Below are 22,215 nucleotides of genomic sequence, written 5' to 3'. Positions count from 1 at the left end.
TCTGGAGAAACTATGAAAGAGTACAGACTTATTATTATTATTAATTTGTTTTTAAAATGTATTTATTTTCTATTATTATTTATGTTATTATATTATATAATTTAAGTTATCTGTCTAGCTAATGTGCCTTGTATGTTAAGAGGTGGTTATTGTTGAAATGAAATGGTTTTTATGCCTTGATGTTTGTAAATCATGTTTATGGTTTATTTGTGCAGTTTTATTATTAAATTCCCTGACTGTATGTTTTTCTTCTTGTTCTTACACATGCATAAAGTATACACTCACCAAGCACTTTATTAGGAACACTTGTGCAATCTAATGCAATCCAATACAACAGCTCTGCCATTGATTCTACTTTCTGCTAACATTTTGTCCACCCCTTTAACCACCGCAACCTCAATAATAAACACAAAGTAGAATTATCACTTTTCTGATGACGTCATCAAATATGTATGAGCTTTGTAAAAGTTGAATCAATGGCAGAGCTGTTGTATTGGATTGCACAGGTGTTCCTAATAAAGTGCTCGGTGAGTGTATATATGATAGTATTTTTGATTGTAAAGGAAAAATATTAAAGTAATTGACATTTATTAAAATATGTGTATGACTAAGACAGGTGAGTTTAGGTTAGGTTTATCTTTTTGCTGTAAATTAGGTTTGTGTGGCAGTTGACCCATAAAACTGACTTTATAGTTACAGGTGTTGCTGCGTTGGCCTGTTTGAAGAAGCATGTTTATTAGCTGGGTAGTTGTGCTGAGTAAACATTGTTCCCTCTAAAATCTGGAACATGGAGAGGAGTAAAAATATTTCCCCCAGGTTTTACTCTCAGCAAGGTTACTCAGAAAACTGCTTCTTGCAACGAACCCTCACATTTTTATCCCAGTTTTAACTAAGAGCACAGTTTCAGCCAGAGACAATACTAATCAGGGAATTTAGTAACAAGTCATCCATGGTACTGTTGCATGTGCCTTATACTTGCATATTCTCACTATCTGACACAGTGATGGATGCTAAGCAGGGTGAAAATAACATTTCAGTCACCAGATACAGTACAGCAATATACAATTCCCCAGTGTGCTGAGGCAAATATTAGACTGCCAGTCTAGCTACTCCCACTTACTTGCAGTTTTCATTACATCCCTGCAATAATTTGCATATTTCTCCCTTTAAATAGTATAATCAAGGATGCATTTTGAATCAAGTCTTGTATACATTTGCTTGAACAACATTAATTCATCATTCAATACTGTATAAGTGTTTTGAAAAAGCTGTTGAATTTTGTATTTCAGTTAAGGTTATAAACTAGTACACAAATATCACCATTATATTAATAAAACACATGACAGTTTGATTTATAAGATTTATTCAGTAAATATCTTATTCAGAGCAGACAGATTTACACTGCACTGGAAAAAGAAAATCAAGAGTTATTTACAAGAAGGTTGTTCGATTTAGAACAGGACCATTTTAACAACTGTACCTGACATCATCCTTAAAATATTGAAATGTAGTGAATATCATGAAAAAAAACCCAAGCAAGACAAGTGGAGCAGTCTCAAGCTGGATATTATTGAAGATTTTAAAAAGCAAGATGTTTTTAAAATTACATTATTTATATCATTACAAAATTTCACAGGGCTGCATTTCAGAGCTCTGCTCTGCCATGCTAACAGGTTTTTGGATGTATACTGTTATCAAGGGGCTTATAGCAAGGTGTCCATCTGGGGGATTTCAAGTACAGTCACAGGGCTGAAGGCAGCTAACGGGCTTACCCCCGGGTTTTTATATTTGAGCTTCCAGCCATGGGGTCTTTTAAGCTGGCGTACGTGAAGGTGGAAGTTTGGCTGAAAAGGAACCCATGGTGTTGAGTGCTGCATGGATGCGGAAGTGTAGCCTCGACTCCATGTTGTAGTCTTTGTAGTTCATCCTACAAATTAAATATCACTTGTTAGCTGTTTGTGTAATATGGTAGCAGAGATACCACTATAACCAAAAAGTAGCTTCCTGCATGTGTGGGCACATTCAGTTCCACATTCTTCAAGGAGCACCCCAGTGATAAAATCTGTTGTACACAATAACTGTTCTGCAACAAGGGCAGGGGATCCACAGAAAGTAAAATCTCTAGATGTGCTGGTAAGAGTATTTTTGAGCTTTTGAGAGAGCCAGGTTAGCTGCTCCCAGTCTTTAAACTAGGTTAACTGCCTCCTTTCTCTAGCTCCATACTTAATGAAGACAGGAGTGGAATTGATCTTGTCATTAAGTCAGCAAGAAAGCAAATACGCGGATTCCCCATTAAGTCAAACCCTTCCTTTAAGTAACCCAGTTTAAAAAAGGGCTTTTTTTTACTACAACTGCCCCACAACACAGCATTGTACATGTTCATTAAAATTGGAACCAAATTTTGCTTTTGGGCAGTCAATATTCATCCAGGCCCTTTGCTTCTAGATGATGTCTTCTCAAAATGAAGTAAGAAATTCAAACATTTTATTATGTGGAACCAACTGTAACTGTAAGGACTCTGGATGGGGTGAAAACACTTACTTGGCATCTTCAATCATGGCGATGGCCTTGTCGATATTGCCTTTTTGCTTGTGCAAAAGGCCCAGCTCATACAATGTAAATGGCACCAGGTAGTTCTCATGCTTAATATAATTTTCACTGAAAAAAAAAAAAAAGAAATTTTGTCACTTTAATGGGTTTAACTACTCACAACAACTGTGGTAGAATTCAATTCTGACATTTTGTTTCTATGCCACATTGAGGTGACATCAATGTTAGGCCTAAAAAATATACAGTAGTAATAATGGAAAAGTACTATAGTCTCAACAATTCATCCTGTCCAGAAAACAGTTTATACAATTCAAATCATGTGTCAACAATGTGACTAAATATTTTGACAGCAAAAATATGCATGATTTACATTTAGACAGGATTTGTTCACATGCCTCAAGAAAGGGATCATTCAACATTGAAGTAGGACATAAGTTGATAGAGTCTGTTTAGATGTAAACTGTGTCCAGACAGAGGAATAGTGGAGAAGGATGGAAATTAAGAGCTCCTTTGGCAAAATGAAATGGTGAAGCACTTGAACTTGAGGTATATATTATAAAAATGTCAAGTAAATTAGATTCAGCTTTTGTCACAGATGCAAAGGGCTATCACAGTTGACTGGTGTTTGAGAGAAATAAGTTCAGTGTGTCATGTATAGTACATTTTTAAACATGTTCCCAGGTTGATTGACGGCCATTATTTGCTGAGAGAAAATGTGGAAAGCAGTTTAGTTTGCAAATTTTTGACCAATCCAAATAAAAATGCAATAGCTGACCTTAAAATTGATGAATAAGTACAAATCCAGAAGGGCAGCCAAAATCAATTACCAAGGCCAGTATTTTCCACATATTCAAGTATTGAGTATTTCACATCTATTAATCATAAGATGGCCCAACTAATGGGAAATACTATGTGCCCAAACAAAGACTAAACTGTACTGTTCTTTGTGTTCAGGTAATCATACATACTGGTTATTTTTCTGAATTAGAAACAAAGTAACTGGTTTGTGTAAGTTATTAGACTGAATACTAAATTAGAATACTTACAAGAGCCCCTAGATTGATGCTATGATGCAAAAATATTAGCTCAACAGTATTTAATTTTTTTAAAGAAGTGCATTCATTTAATTATTTAAAAAGAAAGCAATAAAGATGCACTATGCAGAAATAGCTCTGATGACATTTTCTTTGTAGACAGTAAGAAATAAGACATATTCCAGTTGTGATAGCTGTAGCTATTGCTATTACAGATGTAATCAATGCATTAATTTTAAACAACCTCATGTAGTTAACTCCTACTCTATTAAAAAGGTGTTAAGTGATCCATGTTGTGACCTCACCTGGAAATGACTTGATTGAAGCAGAGCTCGGCCTGGACCAGACGCCCCAACTGTCTTAGACACAAGCCCTTCAGCAGCTGGACAACGCACTGGTCATCCAGATGATACTCTGATGGGTCTACACATGACACAACATACTGTAAGTTACATTTAGTAACAAAAAAAAAAACCCTTAAAATTTTTAAAGTTATGCTCTCACTTGGATCATCTTTGAGCTGCTCCTCTGCTTTCTCTAAGGTGGTCAAGATGCTTTCAGTCAACTCAGGTCTTTTGCCAACTATTGTGAATCCATTCCACACATACATCATTTCCTGTAACAAAAAAATAAAGATGATTGTTGTTGTTTAAAATTGAGTACTGGTTTGATCACACATGTTTCATTGAAAATATCAGTGTGAACATGTCCTCACCAAAGCAGGGACAACTAGTTTCACAGGGTTAGAGGAAGAGTATCGCTGTGCCTTCTTTGCCGCAAACTTCTCCGTTGGAATCGACTTCCCAGCAATCCTCAGTCTGAGACCATCCACCTTCCTATAAACCACGTTTCAAAGTTAATGGATTAATGCATTTCATTATTGTTTTAACTGATACATTTTTTGTTGTCCTCCGCCTAGCACACCTGAATAATTCCACCACATTTTCTCCCAGTTGAGTTACTTCTTCCTCTGGGAGCATGCTCAAGATGGCGGCTTTCTGGAAAACATAGACGGCCTACAAGAAAAGAGAACATCAGCTTGTCAGAAGAGGTAAAAACAACAACAACAAAAAAAACAACTTAATATATCAGAAATTTGATAACATGGCAAAGGGAGAAAAGGTTAAATTAGCTACCTGGGACCACTTGCTCTCCTTGCAGAGCCGGTCAGCATAACGATACGCCTCCCTCCAGTTTTGTTCGAAAGAGTAGGCCCACATCAGCTCCCAGTAACACAGGTGGTGAATCTGACGCCACTCTTCCTGTGCTTCGATGCATGCCAGGAACTTCTCCTGGGCCTAAAGGAAAACCCAGATGTACGAGCTTTCAGTTTATCTCTACCAAAAACTGCTACATGAACTGAGATTGAATTAAGATGCTACGGACACATTCAGTTACACAGCGGCAGAACTCACAAATGTGAAGTTTCCTTTGAGCAAAGCAATTCTTGCAATGTAGAAAAGGATGAGTGCTCCCTGTGGACAAGATGCAAACAAATTAATTGAAAAGCAGTGCCTTTCACAAAGGGAACCATAAAATTTGGAACTCTGCCTCGGTCAGAATCAATAAAATACAATCAAACTCCTATTGATGCTACATATACAGTTAATCAATGTTTGGAAATTGTTTTGCTGCAGCGCTTTAACTGTAAGATTCTGCACACTTCAATCTACAATGTGTCACTACTGAATTTTAAATGAGGCATACCACACATTATTATACAAATATTGCAGCTGTTTAACATCTAAACTGGAATTAAAATGTGTAAGTAGCAGAAATAATACTCTAAAAAAAAACAAAAAAACACACAGCTTACATTAGGGAACTTTTTAATGTAAGGCTCCAGCAGGGCTTCAGCCTCAGTAAGGTTTCCTTCACCGGTACCTTGAGGAGGAAAATCAAGGAGGGAGGGTAGAGAAAAAGAAAAGAAAAAAAAAAGAGATTTTGATCAATACAAACCCCCAAAATAATAATTGCAAATAAAAAAGAATGAGGTCTTTGAATTTGGAGGAAAACTTGCAGCATTCGGACAGAATATTGTTCTCACCCAGAATCACAGAAATGTAGAGATGAAACATCAGCAGTGTCAAGACGCTGAGGATAGATCGCAGGCTGTTATTGGCTGCTCCCTCTCTCAGCTCTGACAAACCAAGCTCCTGTGGAATTATTAGGACTTCACATAAGAACATTTACTTGCGCACCAGTACCAAACACCTTTAGTACATGTTAAGTTTTTTTTACTGAAACAAAGCATGGGTTCCATTTTTTGCATGTAGTCTGATGGCACCCACCCTGTCTCCTGAGAAACCCAAAAACTCCATCAGTCTGAGGACTCTGGATGGAAGCAGAGACAGCATCTGATAACACAAAAGGTGACCAGTGGATGAGTTAATAATGATACAACTTTTTTACAAAACAGTGCTGACATTGCTATTTGAAATAGTGTACATAGCTACATGGCTTTAAGATCTGGTATGATTTTTTTTTTTTTTTTTTTTTTTTTTTTTTTTTAAAATCAATGGAGTCCTGTGTGAGCTCTCACCAGATTAAATGATCCAATGCCCATGCTGACACCGCCCCTGAAATGAACATATGTGTTCTTCAGCTTATCCACCTCATTTGTGACACTTGCCATGGCCTGGCAATCCCTAGTTAGAGACACAACATACGATTAAAAAAAAACAAGCAAACAAACACTTAAATGTGCATTCTCATTGACCTATAAATGCATCGTTTCCCCAACAGAAGTCACCTCCAAGCCTCTTACTTGTAAATCTGATAACTGTTTCGGATTCTCATGCCTCCTTTGATGAATCCGATTATACTCTCGTCTAAGAATGTGAGAGCTGCTTTCTGCAGCAGAACCTCGGCGTAGCACAGCTCTGCATGCATTTCTTCTGTTGAGGCGAATTAAATCACATATTTGGTGAAAAATCATAATTAGTTTTACAAGAAATAGATGAAGGAGCCAGCTTGTTAAAGTATTTACAAAACTCAGCTATATAGCTGAACAAACATCAATTCAGAATTGAATTTTTTTTTTTTTTTTTTTTTTTAAAAACAGCCTACATGTTGACATTTATTATAGGCCACAACTAATTGCATTTTCTCTTAGTGCCATTGTGAACTTGAAAATTTAAGCAGAAACGATTAATCACTTAGTCAACAGAAAAGTAATCAGCAACTTTTCTGATAATTGTTTGTTTATCATTTTTCAGGCAAAAATTATAAACATTTTCTAGTTTCAGCTTCTCATATGTGACCATTTTCTGTCTATGTATTTTTTTCCCCACAGTGTTTAAAATTTCACAAACTAAACAATTGAGAAAATAATCTGCAGATTAAATGGTAATGAAAATATTTATTAATTGCAGCCCTATTAAACAGGTTGTGATCAGTATGCAGGGTAGACCAACATCCACATTAACAGGAGTAAAAGTTTGTATGACAATGTAGGACAAATAATACCACTTAGCCAAACAGGACATTGGTAGTATAGCAGGAAAGAGAAGTATAAAAGGTATAAAATCTCCCACCCCAAAAAATCTCTCTCATCTCTAAATTCTGGTCATTGGGTTCAAATGGCATCATTGTCCAATTTGCTATTCAGATTCCTTTGAGTTTTCTGTATGTTAGCATGCTGTACAATCAGCAGATAGTGGGAGATTACTCACCTTCTGTCAGGTTGTCGCCTGGTTGTCTATACCACAGGTTAGCTAGAGTCTCCACTATTCCAGTTCTCTTTCTAAATCTAAGTTAGCAAAACACAGAGTATAGAGTCAACAGCAATCAACATGGTGATCAATGAATTTATCTGCAATTTTCTAACCCAGGATTGTGCCACATGTTATCCCAATGTTTAATTGTAAACTTAAAGGAAACAAGAACCTATACTTGACATGTTGTTACAGTATTGTTGCTCTAACATACCTCTGGCATGTCTGCAGGGATTCTCTCAGTGACGTCATGGCAGCATCCATGTCCTTCAGGTCAAAGGTCATGCCTGCCTGCATCACCAAGATGCTGCTGTATCCCATTGCGTGGTACATGCTCTGACTCTTCCTAAAAGGGGACAAATGCAATGGTTTTTTCTTTTTTTTCTTTCTTTTTTTTTTTAAAACACAAAATGCAGATGCCTAGTGATAAAGTAATAAATGATTAGAAAAATAATCGAATTCCTCTAACTAACAGAGAAAAACCAGTTGTGTGAAACAGCTGCACATGGGCATGCACAATCTGGAGATTTTTTATGAGTGTCAGTGACTTACCAGGGTTTTAAAAGAGCCAGTGCATCAGCGAACCTGTTGTTCAGAAAAAGATCGAGGGCGGTGGAGCATTCCTTCAATGCTGTCTCTAAATCCATTTGAGGTGTTCTGGGGGAAACAGTGGCAAATTATTGTTTGGCCCCCACATGAACATCTGACATCAAAAAATATTTAAGATTATAAATCCCAGACAAATGTCACTCTGGAAAACTTCAGGATTTCTTTCATATTCTTCTATAAAGCTCTGAATTACTGGGTTAAACTGAGTTGGGAAATGTCTCAATTTTAAATTTGCTTGTGCAGATAATTTCATTCTTTCCTCCGTAGCTCATATTTAACTGGATAACGCAAAGGAGGGTTAAACTATTCACATGCGTTGTTTGAGGAGGGCAACATTGAGACATCTTTACTGACCTCTAGTGTGCATGCATCTACATTACAATGAGTAGATTTTATCATAGTGTAATTTGTGAGGATGTCTCTATAGGATTCTGTTTCTTAAAAAACATTGTCTGGTTATTATAAGCATCAACCATGTCATGTGATATGCTACTTCAGTACACTTTAACAACATATATTACTGGGACCCAGGGGCGTCGCAGCCGTGGGTGTTACGGGTGTTGTGACGCTCTCACTTTCACAGAAACATAATTCCACCCCCCCACCCCCCTCCCCCCACTTTTTCCTGTGGTAGCCATTGATGAAACGAAACAGTTTCCCATACATGAAAAACCTATTGGTCAAGTTAGATTAATTGAACTGCCATCCAGCCAATCACAGCCATTTGACCAACCCACCAGGCCAGAGAAGAGTAAACAGTTGAAGTATCGTAAAGTTACTTTGGGCATCCAGCAACGATGCTTCTGTTACTCGCTGCTGGCTGTGTTAACAGATTATAGGTATGAAACAGCTGTTTAACTAGTTAGTAATGTAGAATTTTCTTTTGCAACTTTGTCTTGTTATGTGATGTGTCAGCTCAGCTAACATCATTGAACATAAATGAAATAGGCTATCCTAAATGTAAGCCAGGTGGCAAATTTGGTTTTTAAAGTCACTTCTCTTGTCGTTTTTAAATAGTCATAGACAAAGGTGAGCATTCATATTTAAGATGTGTAACATCTGTCTGTCTTATGGCAATGTGTGGCCTGCCTTATGGTAAAGTCTTAACGACCAAATAAATGTTTATTATTATGCTAATCGCTAATCGTGAGTTAAGCTAATCGCTAATTAGCCACCATGCTAGGCGGACTTTAGCAAGAATATGTACAAGTTACCTCTGTGTCCAGAATGTAAACTCCCATAGTTCATGCTATTTTAAGCTAAATGTCAAAGGAATGTGTTGCTTTAGATGTCATAGTTTTACTCCTTGTGTTAGGGAGTAATGTGTGTTTTGCATTTAATATAAGTTAAAATGAGCTATAGTTTGTATTGTATATTAAAGCTGGACCACAGTAACATTACTATTTATTATTGAGCTTAAAAAGGGTTCAGATGGTTATAGCTGTGACCTGTGAGAGCTAGTTGCTCACTCTCTGCACTCACTAGCCTCAAATCACTGTGTGATTACAACATGATCTTGATCAGTTGTGATTTTCTCCTGTTAGCTTTGAGGTGGACTTCAGATGAAGAGGGACTGCTTGTTTCCTGTGGCTGTTGGAGAGGAACTGACAGCTGCTACAAATACAAAACATAAATACCTCCTGGACAACTTTTGGTATTTAATTTCCCCAATTAAAGACAATTAAAAAGTCCCCTTTGGATTCCTACTGAAAGAGACACTTTTTAAAAAAATTGAAGACAGTTTAGGTTGTACTAGTCCACAGACTCAGAAATGACTCTTTACTGATTTGACTCTTTACTGATACTGGTTTGTTACCAGGGTTCAATTTTTTTAAATGGAAGTGTAATTGTCCTTTAATTTCATGTCTATAAGGTATGTAAGGAAGTAGGATAAAGATATTCTGTGATTATCTGAAGTATAATAAGGATAGCTATGCTCCAGTACAGTAATTTATACAAATAACTGGATGTAAGTAGTAAACTGCTGCGAGACCCTAAATAAATTCTGCTGAGTTGTTATACTCATATGGTTTCAGTAATTATTTTATGGTAAGCTGAAGCAGTGGTTACAACTACAGTAGTAGAGAAAATTGTTTAAATGCATGCATGGCATTCATTTTGATTTGGCATGTTGAGACTGGAACAGGGCTCGAAGGCAGGGGGTTGCCATGCTCATGTCCCACCTCTAGAACCCCCACACTTTTAAAATCGCTGCTCCGCCCCTGCTGGGACCACTACAGAAAATTGCAGATGAACATTTAAAATCCAGGAATTCACATTATAGACACCACCACTGACTATCCCTTGAACAATTTGGTCACAAGGTACATATTGACCATGAACGATCCAGTCATATAATAGGTTTTGACCTAGTCTTATGTGTCAGTTACTAAAAGACATGCACATATTCCTGTAAAAACCCATTATATAAAAGGACTGCATTTTAATTTAACTTACTGTGCACCCTCGCTGGGATGGTTTGGATCCATCTGAAAAAAGAGAAAGAAAAAGAAAGAAAGAAAAACTAAATTTAGACTCAATTTTTTACACTAAACTGGACCATTGAACTAAATGGTGAGATCACGTTAACCTGCTTAAACCTGTAATTGATTTAGCTTGTTGTTTTCGAGTGTAAACTTGATGTGTAGAAAACGTGACATCCAAGTCAACATGCCCCCATCAGACTTCATAAAGCTTATTGAGGGCTGTAGGACTGTCTGATAAACTGCACAGTACATTAATTGGCCAGTAAGAGAAAACCTGGCAACATTTGAGGTTTTTGCAAGTGAACAGTGGACTGACTAAAGCTGCTGACCCTACACTGATAGGATTGGCAACTTTTAACAACTTGCTTTCCTTCAATTATCTATCTGAATGATGAAAACAACATGAAAACACCGCTAAAGGATAAAAGCTAACAAAAATAAAATCATATTATTAGAAAACTTAAATGTGGCCATTGCATCAAAGAAGAAGTTGCAGCAAAAAATTACCTGTTGTATTGAACTGTCTTTCGTCTCCATCCGATGTTGGAATTTGTGTCAAATAACAAAAAGTAACGCCACACGTCGCCAAATCAGAGAATAAATGCTTTTCGTCGGCCTCTGTTCGAAAAGTGCTCTTCACTTGGAGACGAAGCGATCATTTGACCTCCAGCGGCATTTATAAGGTAAGGAGCTGGACGGGGGTGTGTTTAATTACTCAGAGCCAGCCCACAAATGTGTCTCTTCATAGCACACAACACCACAGAGGTATATATAAAGATATTTTATCCTCTCAAACTGACAATTTCTGCACTTTCTGAGCAACCTTTACGAGAAATATTATATCCAAGTTTCATTGAGATAAACCCACCTGCAGGCCTCGAATTTATTAATCAAAACAAGCTGACGCAACTGAGTGAAACCAATTAATGAGTGTGAAGAGAACACAGCTGATTTAATAACTGGACACGTGTATTAAATTATCACTGTAGTTCAATAGTCTGAATGTAATTGTCCTGTTAGAAAAGGGAAAATGTATAGAGTTAAAATGCTAGACAGGGTATAACGGTCCAGCAAGACAACTCAGCTGACTAAAGCATGAAAGCGCACATCACATGCTTGGAGATTTTTTAAGATGAAATTGCAACTGACGAGACGTGCGCACAACACAAGAGTTAACACTGAGGACACCTGGTGGACGGGTGTCAAACAAGCACAGGAGATAGAAGAGCAAGGGGAGGCAGAGGAGGACTAAGGGCTAGATCATCTAGGGACGAATCCCCACAGCTGCTCCACGTCCAGCTGGTAATGGTTTTACTCCACTCCAGCACAAGGAGTGCTTTACTTGGCGATCATTGCCATTTCTGATTATCCGCATGCATGTGATGTTTCTGCATAACTAATTATTCCTGGTGGGTTTTTTCTCATTTCTCCTGCTGAATCGCACTCCACTCTTTGAAGTTTATTTCTGCCTGTTTTTCTTTGAATGCACACTCGTAGAAATGGTCTTAATGGGTGATGTAGCGTAGTAAAGTCTGCACAAACAAAAAGGAGCAGTTCATGGTCGGTAAAATATATAATCAATTAAAGCTGCAAGCAGCGATGATCGGGCCTCTCGTGCCATACAGATGTGTTATCGGACGTTGCATGAACGACTTATTCGACGTATTCAGGCCTTTTATCAAGCACGTGAAATTTGGGGCAAACTGGACAAAGTCTAGTAAAAGGGAAACTTAATATTTCGATAAAGTTTGATTGCAAAGGTCTTTAGATAACACTGACGAAATTTGAAGTCATTCGGGTCAGATCTCTAGGAGGAGGTCGTTAAAATACAACGCCTGCAAATGGCAAAAACTGCAAAATTTACAGTGTATTCAGAATGGCTTACTTCCTGTTGGATTTAGGGTTTGGCTCCAAGAGGCTTATTTTGTACGTCTGGACATGATAAATGTGCCTACCAAATTTCGTTCATCTACGTTAAATTTAAAGGTATATATATATATATGTATGTGTATATATATACAGTACTGTGCAAAAGTTTTAGGCACCCTAGATGTTTAGATTATGCAATACCATCAGGGAGGTGTCTGATCGGTCCCAAATTTATTCATGACATGACAATGACCCCAAGCATACAGTTAGAGTCATAAAGAACTATTTTCAGCAACAAGAAGAATGATGAGTCCTGCCACAGATGGTATGGTATGGACCCCACAGAGCCCTGATCTCAACATCATGGAGTCAATCTGGGATTACATGAAGAAGCACCTGAGATGGCCTAAATAATAAATCCACAGAAGAACATTCTTTCTCCAGGAAGGTTACAACAACCTACCTGCAAGTTACCATGAAAAATTGTGTTAAAGTGTACCGAGGAGTACTGCTGCTGTTTTAAAGGCAAAGCTGCTCACAGCAAATATTGATTTCATTTAGGTTTCTGCTGTTTACTCAACTTTGTAAGAAGTTAATAGATATATTAAAACAATTTACAGCAATATTTTTGTAAGCATTCTCACTTTACTTTTAGTGCCTAAAACATTTGCACAGTACTATGTATATATATATATATATATATATATATATATATATATATATATATATATATATATATATATATATATATATATATATATATTTAATTAAATACCATTTTAGTGGAATCATAGAATGCTTTTAGCATAAAATTAGGATAATTTTAAATTATAATTAGCTTTTAACTAGGTCTTTGTTCATATATATGTGCATACGCGCGCGCGCGCGTGTGTGTACATGTGGCTTTATGTGTGTGAGTCTGTGTATATATACAATATATATATATATACATAACGTCTGCCTGCATCTATGCTCTACCAGATTCTTTGTTTTGTGTAGCTTTTAATATAAAGTTGTACCATATTAAAAAAAAAAGTGTTATTGTGGTTGCTTGTTGAAGTGCAGTTGGTACAATTAGGTAGAAAGACGTGAATAAAATAATTAAAACGGTTTCTGTGCACATTTTAGTTGTCAACAAGACATCTATAATATCTATAATAATTAATACATAAATAATAATAATCATCTATAATTAAAGCTGCAAGCAGCATTGGTCAGGACCTCGCACTCTGGCCCGTCGGGATCAGATCATTTTGCTTTTTAAAAATGAGAGATATTTATTGGTGGTGTGGTGTGCTTTTATTTTGAAAGATTGATTGACAGGATGAGAATTTTCTGCAGGGTGAGACATGTCTGTCTTGCTCACACCTGTGTCATCAAAATCATGCAAGTTTTGGGCCCATTAACTTGAATTTCAATTAGTAAATTGAAAACTCTTGATGCGTTTGTGTGTAAAAAAATTGTTTTTCTAATTTTCATCAAGTCTATTTTTAGAAGGAATGGAGAGTGTGAGCGAACCCACACCTTTTTGAACATTTACTGCTTCCACATAGTTTTAGATACAGACTTCATTTGAACTTTAAATGAGTCACGATACTTTGACCTACAAATCTTGAATTTACATGTTTTTTCTGTCGTTTATTGTTTTTGAGATATTAGAGTGTGAGTTTTAAAGTTTTTTCTTGCTCCTCCTATGATTTTATAATGAGTATATATTGCGGAATGTTTCACAGCACTGAGGGAGTGACATCACCAGGAGCAGTTGGACTGCAGGATTTAAGAGAACACTTCTTGTGAAATATCCTCATAAATCCCATGACTTTGGCCAAATCTTACATTAAAAATCAGTTTATAGTGAGAAATTTCGCGGCGAATCCATTGATACAGGTTTGAAAGTGGTCAGACGTATAGTTTAGACGTCAGAAGCCTCAGTTTGACACAAAGTTCATGCCCATAGATTGCCTCCCCATTGTTTTACACTGTAAGGTGTGATGTGGCACTGCAACTTTCAGGGCTTATTAAATCCAAACCGTTCGAGTTATTACAAAGTTTTTAACAACTTTTTTTCAGCACAGTGTCATAAGTCATGTATCAAAGTTTGAAGCTGATACCATTAAAGCCCTCGGAGGAGATAGCGTTTGTTCGGGGTCCAAAATTGGGGCAAAGTCTTATTTTGAAAGGCTGATTGCGGACTTCCTGTTGGATTCAGGGGAGGGATGTCAGCATATGATTTGTAGGTCTTGATGAGACGAATAATTGAGTTTTGGTTTGATCTCTCTACGAAATTCCTACGGGCCGTGGCGGCCATTTGTTACATAGGTGGCGCTAGAGAGCACACTTTGGCACTTAAGGGGTTAATTTTTACATTTTATCAAATTTTTCACCAGACCTGATGTGCGTGCCAAATTTAGGGTTTAAGTCCCGTAATAAGAAAGAAAGAAAGAAACAAACAAACACACGAAAAACAGTAGTACTGTTTTACAGTTTACTGTACTGTTTTACAGTAGTCCTCTGCATTTTGGGCTCGGTCCCTAATTATTTTGAAGTTTACTCCCACCATTTTCGTAATTTGTTGCGACCTGTCATAAAAACTACATTACCCACTATCCTCAGCGCACAGCGCAGCTTTTCGGGAAACATGATGGCGTCCAAACAAACGACAGACGCTAACACAAATATTCCAGATTATGAATATACTGATGTAAACACTCAACCATTTCATATCGGCTCGTTCAGAAACGAGTGGCTGGACAGACTGAGGCCGAGTGACTTCTCCTACCAGCCGGAGGACGAGGAAGCGTTTCATGCTAATTTTGCTAAAGAGATGGGTGTCAGTGCAGAGACGATGACTGAACTGAAAGCCGTCTGCAGGTAGTCACACCAACGTTTAACTAACGTTTAGCTCGTAGATAACATTTGGTAACACAGTTTTTAAAAAAGCTCATATTAATTGGTGTCTCATACAGATGTTTACTCAAACAGGGGTAAAAAATTGCAGTTTTGTCGATTGTTTTTGTGTCATTTTCTATTCTATTCACGTGTGTTCATAAAACATCACTGTTTTATTATGTGTCAGAATATAATATATATAAGAAATATAATTATGATTTATAGTCAAAGAACAATATAGAGCATAAAGTAGTCTATAGCACCTTATCAGGTACAACTAAAATACAATATCATGAAATCTAACAGGAGTTTAGGAAAAAGGGGGTCAAACATAGAGAGAAACACATAAAAGAACAACACAAATCCACTAAGTAAACATACATACAAAGACCAGCAATACTCTTCCTATTTTGAAATATTTTATTTTTATTCAAAGAATGAAAAACAGTATTTAATGAGATTATGAGTCACAGACACTTGTTGAATATGGATGTTGTTGTAGTGCTCTATTAATGTATATTGTAAGAGTCCGATTTACAACAAATATTGGCACCATAATCATCATTTACTAACCTTCTGACAGAAGAGAATAATGCCGTCTTTGTCTTATTACTTACTTGTATGGTAACATGTATGTATTTCAAGGTGTTTCATTCATTAACTGACCAAATTATTCTGGTCCTCTGCTTGGATAATTGACCCAGAATCTATATATACATACAAAATGGTGTAATACTTTTCTATACATTTGATCAAGGTCATGTTGTAAATAAATTTACCAGCACAAAGCAAGACTTTAAAAAAAAAAATTTTTTTCTTTTTTAAATTTCTTGCAAGAACATAGTGGCAAGTTTTTCCAAAAAATAACCTTAATCTATCTGATAGCTAGTGACTTATGATCACTATGATTAATAGTGTGAATACAGTTTGGTGCACATATGATTTTGTGTTTTTTTTCTCTTCAAGTCTTGATTCACTGCGTTGTCATCCTGAGGATCAGCAGCCCGACACAGATGTCGTACCTCCAGACCCGATGCTGACAACACTGGTGTATGTCTCTTCTTCGGTTGCTTCAATCAGCACCATGTGTCATATTAACTAACAGCCTGTGAACAAATTAAAAATTCAATGCTCTGTGATTTTGTTAACAGACAAAGGAAAAAGAGACAAGATTACAGAGCTTCACTAAAAATCAGCAAGAATAGACACGACCTCTACGCGGATGAATTGGTGGGTGCGCTGGAGTATTCTTGAAATGCTCAATAAGACCAAAAGCTTGAATTAGATTTGAACAGTAATGCATCATGTATCTGTTTCTGCGTGTGATTTCCAGGAGCGATTAACTGTCGGTAGGAAATCAGAAGCACCGGATGATATGGTCCCTGAAGGAGAAGTCATTCTAACCATCAACGTCTACTACCCCGCCATTTTTAAGAGAGTGAGCATCCGCCTTTCTCAGGGTTTCTCAGTGCGACAGAACCCATCAAAATCTGTCTTTTACAGGCATTTTTACTGAATGTCACTGTCCATTTCTCTATTTCCCCCCCTGCTCAGTTTACCTACGTCAGACCCCACATGACTCTGCTGATGACGGGCTCCCACAGCTTGGCAGACCTCCGGGACGCCATTTGCTGCGTCAGCGACTTGCAAGTGTGCGGAGAGTTCAGCACCACGCCGGACATGGCTCCAGACTTCATCAGCAAAGTGAGCACATGTACATCTGCGACTCCGAAGCGCTCTGCAACATCTGAACTTAATCATTTCGTCATACTCTATGTCTTCGCTCAGGGCAAATGATCTCTGTGCATTAACTGTGACTGCATTTCTTCATCTAAGAATTTTATATACTTATGAAGAGTGTTTGCTATGTGATATGCAATTCAGTCAATATTTGCAAAGAAGACTAAGTCGCAAAATGTAGAGGTAATATTTTCATGTGTTCTGTTCCAGGATCACTTCAAGTCAGCTTTCTTTTTCTTCGAAGGAGTTTTCTACAACGACATGCGATTCCCCGAGTGTCAGGACATCAGCATGTAAGTTTTACATCCTGATTAATTGAGTAATGTTAATCTCCTATCTACATGACAGATCATCAGTTATATCATCTTTTCCATGACTGTTTGAAATTCCTCTTTAGCCTCTTTTTTCCTGGAAGACAGATCCCTCTTCTGTTGCTCTTCAAGAGGTTTCTCCTCCTTTTTTTGTGTAGCTTTTCCGTATTCCTTTCCTTATATACAGTGCTGCTTGAAAGTTTGTGAACCCTTTAGAATTTTCTCTATTTCTGCATAAATATGACCTAAAATGTGATCAGATTTTTACACAGGTCCTAAAACTAGATAAAGGGAACCCAATTAAACAAATGAGACAAAAACATTAAACTTATTCATTTATTCATTGAGGAAAATTACCCAGTCTTACATATTTGTGTGAGGCAAAAGTATGTGAACCCTTGCTTTCAGTAACTGGTGTGACCCCCTTTTGCAGCAGTAACTTCAACCAAATGCTGCTCTAATCATTCTTTGATAGAACAACTTGTGTGTTTAGGCTTGTCTTGCTGCATGACCCACTTTCTGTTGAGCTTCAGTTCACAGAAAGATACCTTGACATTTTCCTGTAGAATTTGCTGGTACAACCCAAAACTCATGGCTCCTTCAATGACTGCAAGCTGTCCTGGTCCAGAGGCAGCAAAGCAGCCCAAACTATGATACTGCCGCCACCTTGTTTCACAGATGGGTTAAGGTTCTTATGCTGGAATGCAGTGTTTACTCATCAGCAAACAATTGTTGTCATTCAAGCTGAAAAGTTCAATTTTGGTCTCATCCGTCCACAGAACATTTTTCCAGTCGCCTTCTGGATTATCCATGTGGTCTTGAGCAAACCACAGACGGCAGCAATGTTCTTGTTGGAGAGTAGTGGCTTTCTTCTTGCAACTCTGCCATGCACACCATTGATGTTCAATGTTCTCCTGATGGTGAACTCATGAACATTCACTGTAGCCACTGCAAGAGAGGCCGTTTCCTAGACGTTACCCTGGGATCCCTTGTTGCCTCTCAGACTATTACACGCCTGCTCTTGGTGTAATCTTTGTTGTTTGACCACTCCTGGGGAGGATAACAATGGTGTTGGATGTCTTCCATTTGTACACGATCTGCCTGACATTCAACTGGTGGAGTTCAAAGTCTTTAGAAATGGTTTTGTAACAATTTCCAGCCTGCTAAGCATCAACAACTCTTCTTTTCAGTCGTCAGAAATCTCCTTTGTCCGACCCATGACCCACTTCCACAAACTTGTGTTGTGCTCAGACCCAGATTTCTCTTCTTTAAATAAGGCAGGGCCTCCCAGACTCACACTTGATTGTCATCCCATTGATTGAAACATCCAACTCTAATTTCCCCTTCAAATGAATTGATAATCCTAGAGGTTCACATACTTTTGCCACGCACAAATATGTAACATTGGATCATTTTCCTCAATAAATAAACAAACAAGCCAAATGTGGAAGGAGAAACATCACTTTCAGTCCAGCCCAGTTACAACCACTGTAATAAAACAGTTTCTTTGGGCTTACAGCTAATACGCAAACATGTATCACGTGTTGGCCAGTAGTGGAAGTCATTAACAAAATTATTCCTGAATCCTTCACTGTTGTGCTTTTATTAAAATCCCAAACAGGCGTCTAAGTCTCTTTTGATGCCTTGTGACTCCTGCTCAGATTAAGATGTCTTCGCCAACTGGAGTTATGCCCACATTTACTAAAGTAATCATGTTCATAATTACACAGAGACAGTGTTTAGAAATATTTGGGGCAGAACATTGTACTTGACCTGCATGCATACCCACAAAGGAAATGACCTAACAACCTGGAAAGATTTGGAGAGTTGATATGGCAGTGTTGCCACAAAACAAAACAGAAAGTGTTCTCAGACATTCTTTAAAGTTCAAACCAAAGTCACACTCTTACAGTTATCTATTCCCTAATTAAAATTATGTACGGGGGTCTCATTCACACAGACGCTCTGTCATCGAAAGTGCATTTCAGTCATCAGTGCAGAAATCTCTTTAGCCTCTTTAAAGAGATGACCATGAAGCTACCTGTAACTTAAGACTGATCTCAGTTTAATATGATGAATACTTTCTGGGTGTTTCTACAGGACTACGATTGAATGGGCAAAGGCTCGCAACTTCCCACCTTACACACAAGTCAAGATGGAGGAGACACGGTTGGTGGATTTGAGAGTAAAAGTGGGCTTCCCCTACCTCTACTGTCATCAGGGCGACTGCGAACATCTCGTCATCATCACAGACGTCAGGTTGCTGTTCATTTCAAAACCTAATGTACTTCTTACTCGAAGGTGCAATAAGTATGAATGTTACCGTCTCAGAGAGATAACTAGAATATCTGTGTGGCTGTTTGATATCGAGTATTGATCAAATCAGAAGCTCTTGACACAGAGTTAAATGGAACATACTTTTGGTCTTAAAAATAGATGTTCGCAAAATTTGAAAACATCTGACACAAGGTGGCTCCACCGATCACACTGACTGCTGGTTGGTTTCTGCACCTGAACTTCCACCTTTTACCCACCTGTCAGTTTTCTGGCAGCAAACAATTGACAATGATGGTAGGAAGCAAAATAAATATAAACCCAAAGCTTCAAAATGTTTCCTCAGAGGCCTACAGGTGACATCACAGGCACTACTTCTGTTTTTCTACTTCTGTTTTTAAACTGATCACCTCTCATCTGTCAAATGGGAATGACATGAAACATGTAGAGCTGCATTGATTAGTGTAAAATTAATCGGCAGCTATTTTGATAATCAATTAATTGCTTTGAGTCATTTTTTTTAAAGAAAAACTTATGAAATTCTCTTGTTCCAGCTTCTTAAATGTGAATATTTTCTGGTTTCTTTAGTCCTCTATGATAGTCAACTTAATATCTTTGGGTTGTGGACTGTTTGTCGGTACAAAACAAGACATTTTAGGGTTACATCTTGGCCTTTAGGAAACAGCAATCGTCATTTTTCACCATTTTCTGACATTCCATAGACCAAACACCTGATTGATTAATTGAGAAAAGAATCAACTGATGAATCGACAATGCCGCCCCACCAACATGGTTATTCACTGTTAATTTGTCAAACTTTATGCTTGCGTTTGTGCACCTAGATTTAGATGTGGGCGATAACGGTACATACCATTAAATGATATAACTTTGTCTGCTGTCAGAGATTTTGCCAATTTATGCACTCAACATGTATAGCTGTAACCAACATCTAGTATGTGTCACTTTGACAGCTGTTTACTCGTCACAACAGTGTCAAAGATTTCTTTTGCTGCGATGAGACACACCTACTGTATACTCGAGGCAAACCTAGAATCTGAGCTTCAATACTGCGCCATTTAAATGCCCTTTTCAGTGAGTTTGCAGCTAATTATCAATTTTCTTATGAATTAATATAGCAATTAGTTTTTGATTATTTTATCTGCAGAATGTAAAAAAGACGTTAAAAAGGTTTTCCAGAGCCCAAACTGACATCTTCAGATTGCTTGTTTTGTCCAGTTAGCAGTCAAAAACCCAAAGATATTGGGTAAAATAAAATAAACAATAATATAAAGCAGACTAAAGTAGAACATCCTCAAATTTGAGGAGCTGCAACTAGCAAATGAGAATTAAATAAATTACTTAGATGATTAATTGATTTTCTGTTGTTCCACTAATGTTCTAATAGTTTCTGTGATAGTTTTCAGGTTCATGAACTTGAACTTCATCAGTAAAGTACAAATTTGCCACATTAAAATAGCCATATAACAATCCAGGACCATTTCAGCTTGTTGCAACTAATTGTGAATTAGTTGCTTGTTTCAAATCAGAAGTCCATGTGCTCTTGAAAATATTAACCCAGCTCATACCCTTTACCTTAATAAACTCTACTGTTGTACTACAATTATATATGGTGGTTTATTACCACAATTTGTGATGTTTTTTTAAAAAATTTTGTGAAACATGATACTCTCTGATTCTCTGTATTATTACTGCTAAGCCTTGGAAATGAAGCACCTTGTTGTCAGACAGGATTCGAGTGCTCTCACAAGACAGAGCTAAACGAGCGTCCCGCAGACTTGATAGCTGATTTGATTTCATCGCACTTTCTTAGATGATAACTATGAGCTGATGCATTGTTGGCGTAAGCAGGGCAACCACACATGAAAGCAGTTCTTAATATCAAGAATGTGAGACAAATCTGTCATCTCACCATTCACAGCTTCTAAGAAATGGTCTCGATTACCCCCCTCCCCCCTCTCTTTCTCTCTACACATTGCAGACTGGCCCATAAGAATGACTGCCTGGATAAGAAGCTGTATCCCCTTCTCACTCACAAGCACCGAGTCCTCACCCAGAAGTGTTCCGTTTGCCACGTTTACATTGGCAGGTTGGTAAAAATGTTAACAATATGACAGCTTTTCCTTTTTAAAAGCAAATACACATAACTGACGTCATATGAATTTTTTTTTTTTTCCAGATGGATCACTACCAACGACCAGTTCGCTCCAAGTGTCCCGTGTCTCTTTTGTGACAAGTGTTTCCGGATGCTGCACTATGACGCCAGTGGCAACAAGCTGGGAGATTTCTTTGCCTATCCCTATGTGGACCACGGTGCCTTCAACTAATGTGAACTGCTAAAATCAGTGGTTTCATGTTGTATATTAAATGTTTTATATTTCTGAAGGAATGTATATTTTCTGTTTTTGCACAATGGAGCTTTAATTTTATACTTTTCTGTTTGAAAATAAAGTAAGATTTACTGGAAGATTAATTTTACTGGGTTGTGAATTTTTTTCATGGGAAAGCTTATTCGCATTGTTGAACATGGAAACGCACAAGCAATGAACATTCTTAACTTGACTTAAAGGACAGGTTCACAATTTTCCCAAGTCTGCATTTAAACAATACCCATGTGCCCATATGAACATTGAAAGCAGCTTTGCTTGCTGTAATCATTCCTCCTGTTCATACTGGCCATTTTAAGATCTCTTCTTAAATGGCTGTTGAATGTGATGGG

At 37.5% G+C, this 22,215-nt stretch overlaps 2 protein-coding genes across 2 annotated transcripts; one reads left to right on the top strand and one right to left on the bottom strand.

Moving 5' to 3' along the window:
- Window positions 1-1,346: 1,346 nt before the first annotated feature.
- Window positions 1,347-11,226, bottom strand: LOC121883354 (tetratricopeptide repeat protein 39B-like). The gene is made up of 18 exons (XM_042391552.1): window positions 10,903-11,226; window positions 10,367-10,398; window positions 7,853-7,957; window positions 7,515-7,646; window positions 7,259-7,335; window positions 6,352-6,481; window positions 6,127-6,232; window positions 5,876-5,941; window positions 5,632-5,740; window positions 5,401-5,468; window positions 5,000-5,059; window positions 4,721-4,882; window positions 4,509-4,600; window positions 4,300-4,420; window positions 4,089-4,200; window positions 3,890-4,007; window positions 2,542-2,658; window positions 1,347-1,927 (listed from the first exon to the last, which is right to left on the bottom strand). The coding sequence occupies exons 1-18, from the start codon at window positions 10,930-10,932 to the stop codon at window positions 1,813-1,815; spliced, it is 1,752 nt and encodes a 583-aa protein (XP_042247486.1). The 5' UTR covers window positions 10,933-11,226; the 3' UTR covers window positions 1,347-1,812.
- A 3,642-nt stretch (window positions 11,227-14,868) lies between these two features.
- On the top strand, window positions 14,869-21,969 carry snapc3 (small nuclear RNA activating complex, polypeptide 3). The gene is made up of 9 exons (XM_042391566.1): window positions 14,869-15,135; window positions 16,120-16,203; window positions 16,305-16,383; window positions 16,487-16,591; window positions 16,708-16,857; window positions 17,104-17,186; window positions 19,305-19,463; window positions 21,478-21,585; window positions 21,676-21,969. Exons 1-9 carry the CDS (start codon window positions 14,903-14,905, stop codon window positions 21,821-21,823), a joined length of 1,149 nt encoding a protein of 382 aa, XP_042247500.1. The 5' UTR covers window positions 14,869-14,902; the 3' UTR covers window positions 21,824-21,969.
- Window positions 21,970-22,215: the final 246 nt, after the last annotated feature.

The sequence above is a fragment of the Thunnus maccoyii genome, chromosome 2 (genome assembly GCF_910596095.1).
Source record: "Thunnus maccoyii chromosome 2, fThuMac1.1, whole genome shotgun sequence".
NCBI lineage: Eukaryota > Metazoa > Chordata > Actinopteri > Scombriformes > Scombridae > Thunnus > Thunnus maccoyii.
This window is presented reverse-complemented; position numbering and strand designations above follow the sequence as displayed.

Excerpts from the sequence above, each read along its gene's own strand:
- LOC121883354 (XM_042391552.1), bottom strand. The coding sequence starts at position 10,932 with ATGGAGACGAAAGACAGTTCAATACAACAG. Across the intron at positions 7,958-10,366 it reads CATCCCAGCGAGGGTGCACA|AACACCTCAAATGGATTTAG; the intron begins GTAAGTTAAATT and ends TGTTTCCCCCAG. Across the intron at positions 5,741-5,875 it reads TGGGTTTCTCAGGAGACAGG|GAGCTTGGTTTGTCAGAGCT; the intron begins GTGGGTGCCATC and ends ATAATTCCACAG.
- snapc3 (XM_042391566.1), top strand. The coding sequence starts at position 14,903 with ATGATGGCGTCCAAACAAACGACAGACGCTAACACAAATATTCCAGAT. Across the intron at positions 16,858-17,103 it reads CTCCAGACTTCATCAGCAAA|GATCACTTCAAGTCAGCTTT; the intron begins GTGAGCACATGT and ends GTTCTGTTCCAG. Across the intron at positions 17,187-19,304 it reads GAGTGTCAGGACATCAGCAT|GACTACGATTGAATGGGCAA; the intron begins GTAAGTTTTACA and ends GTGTTTCTACAG.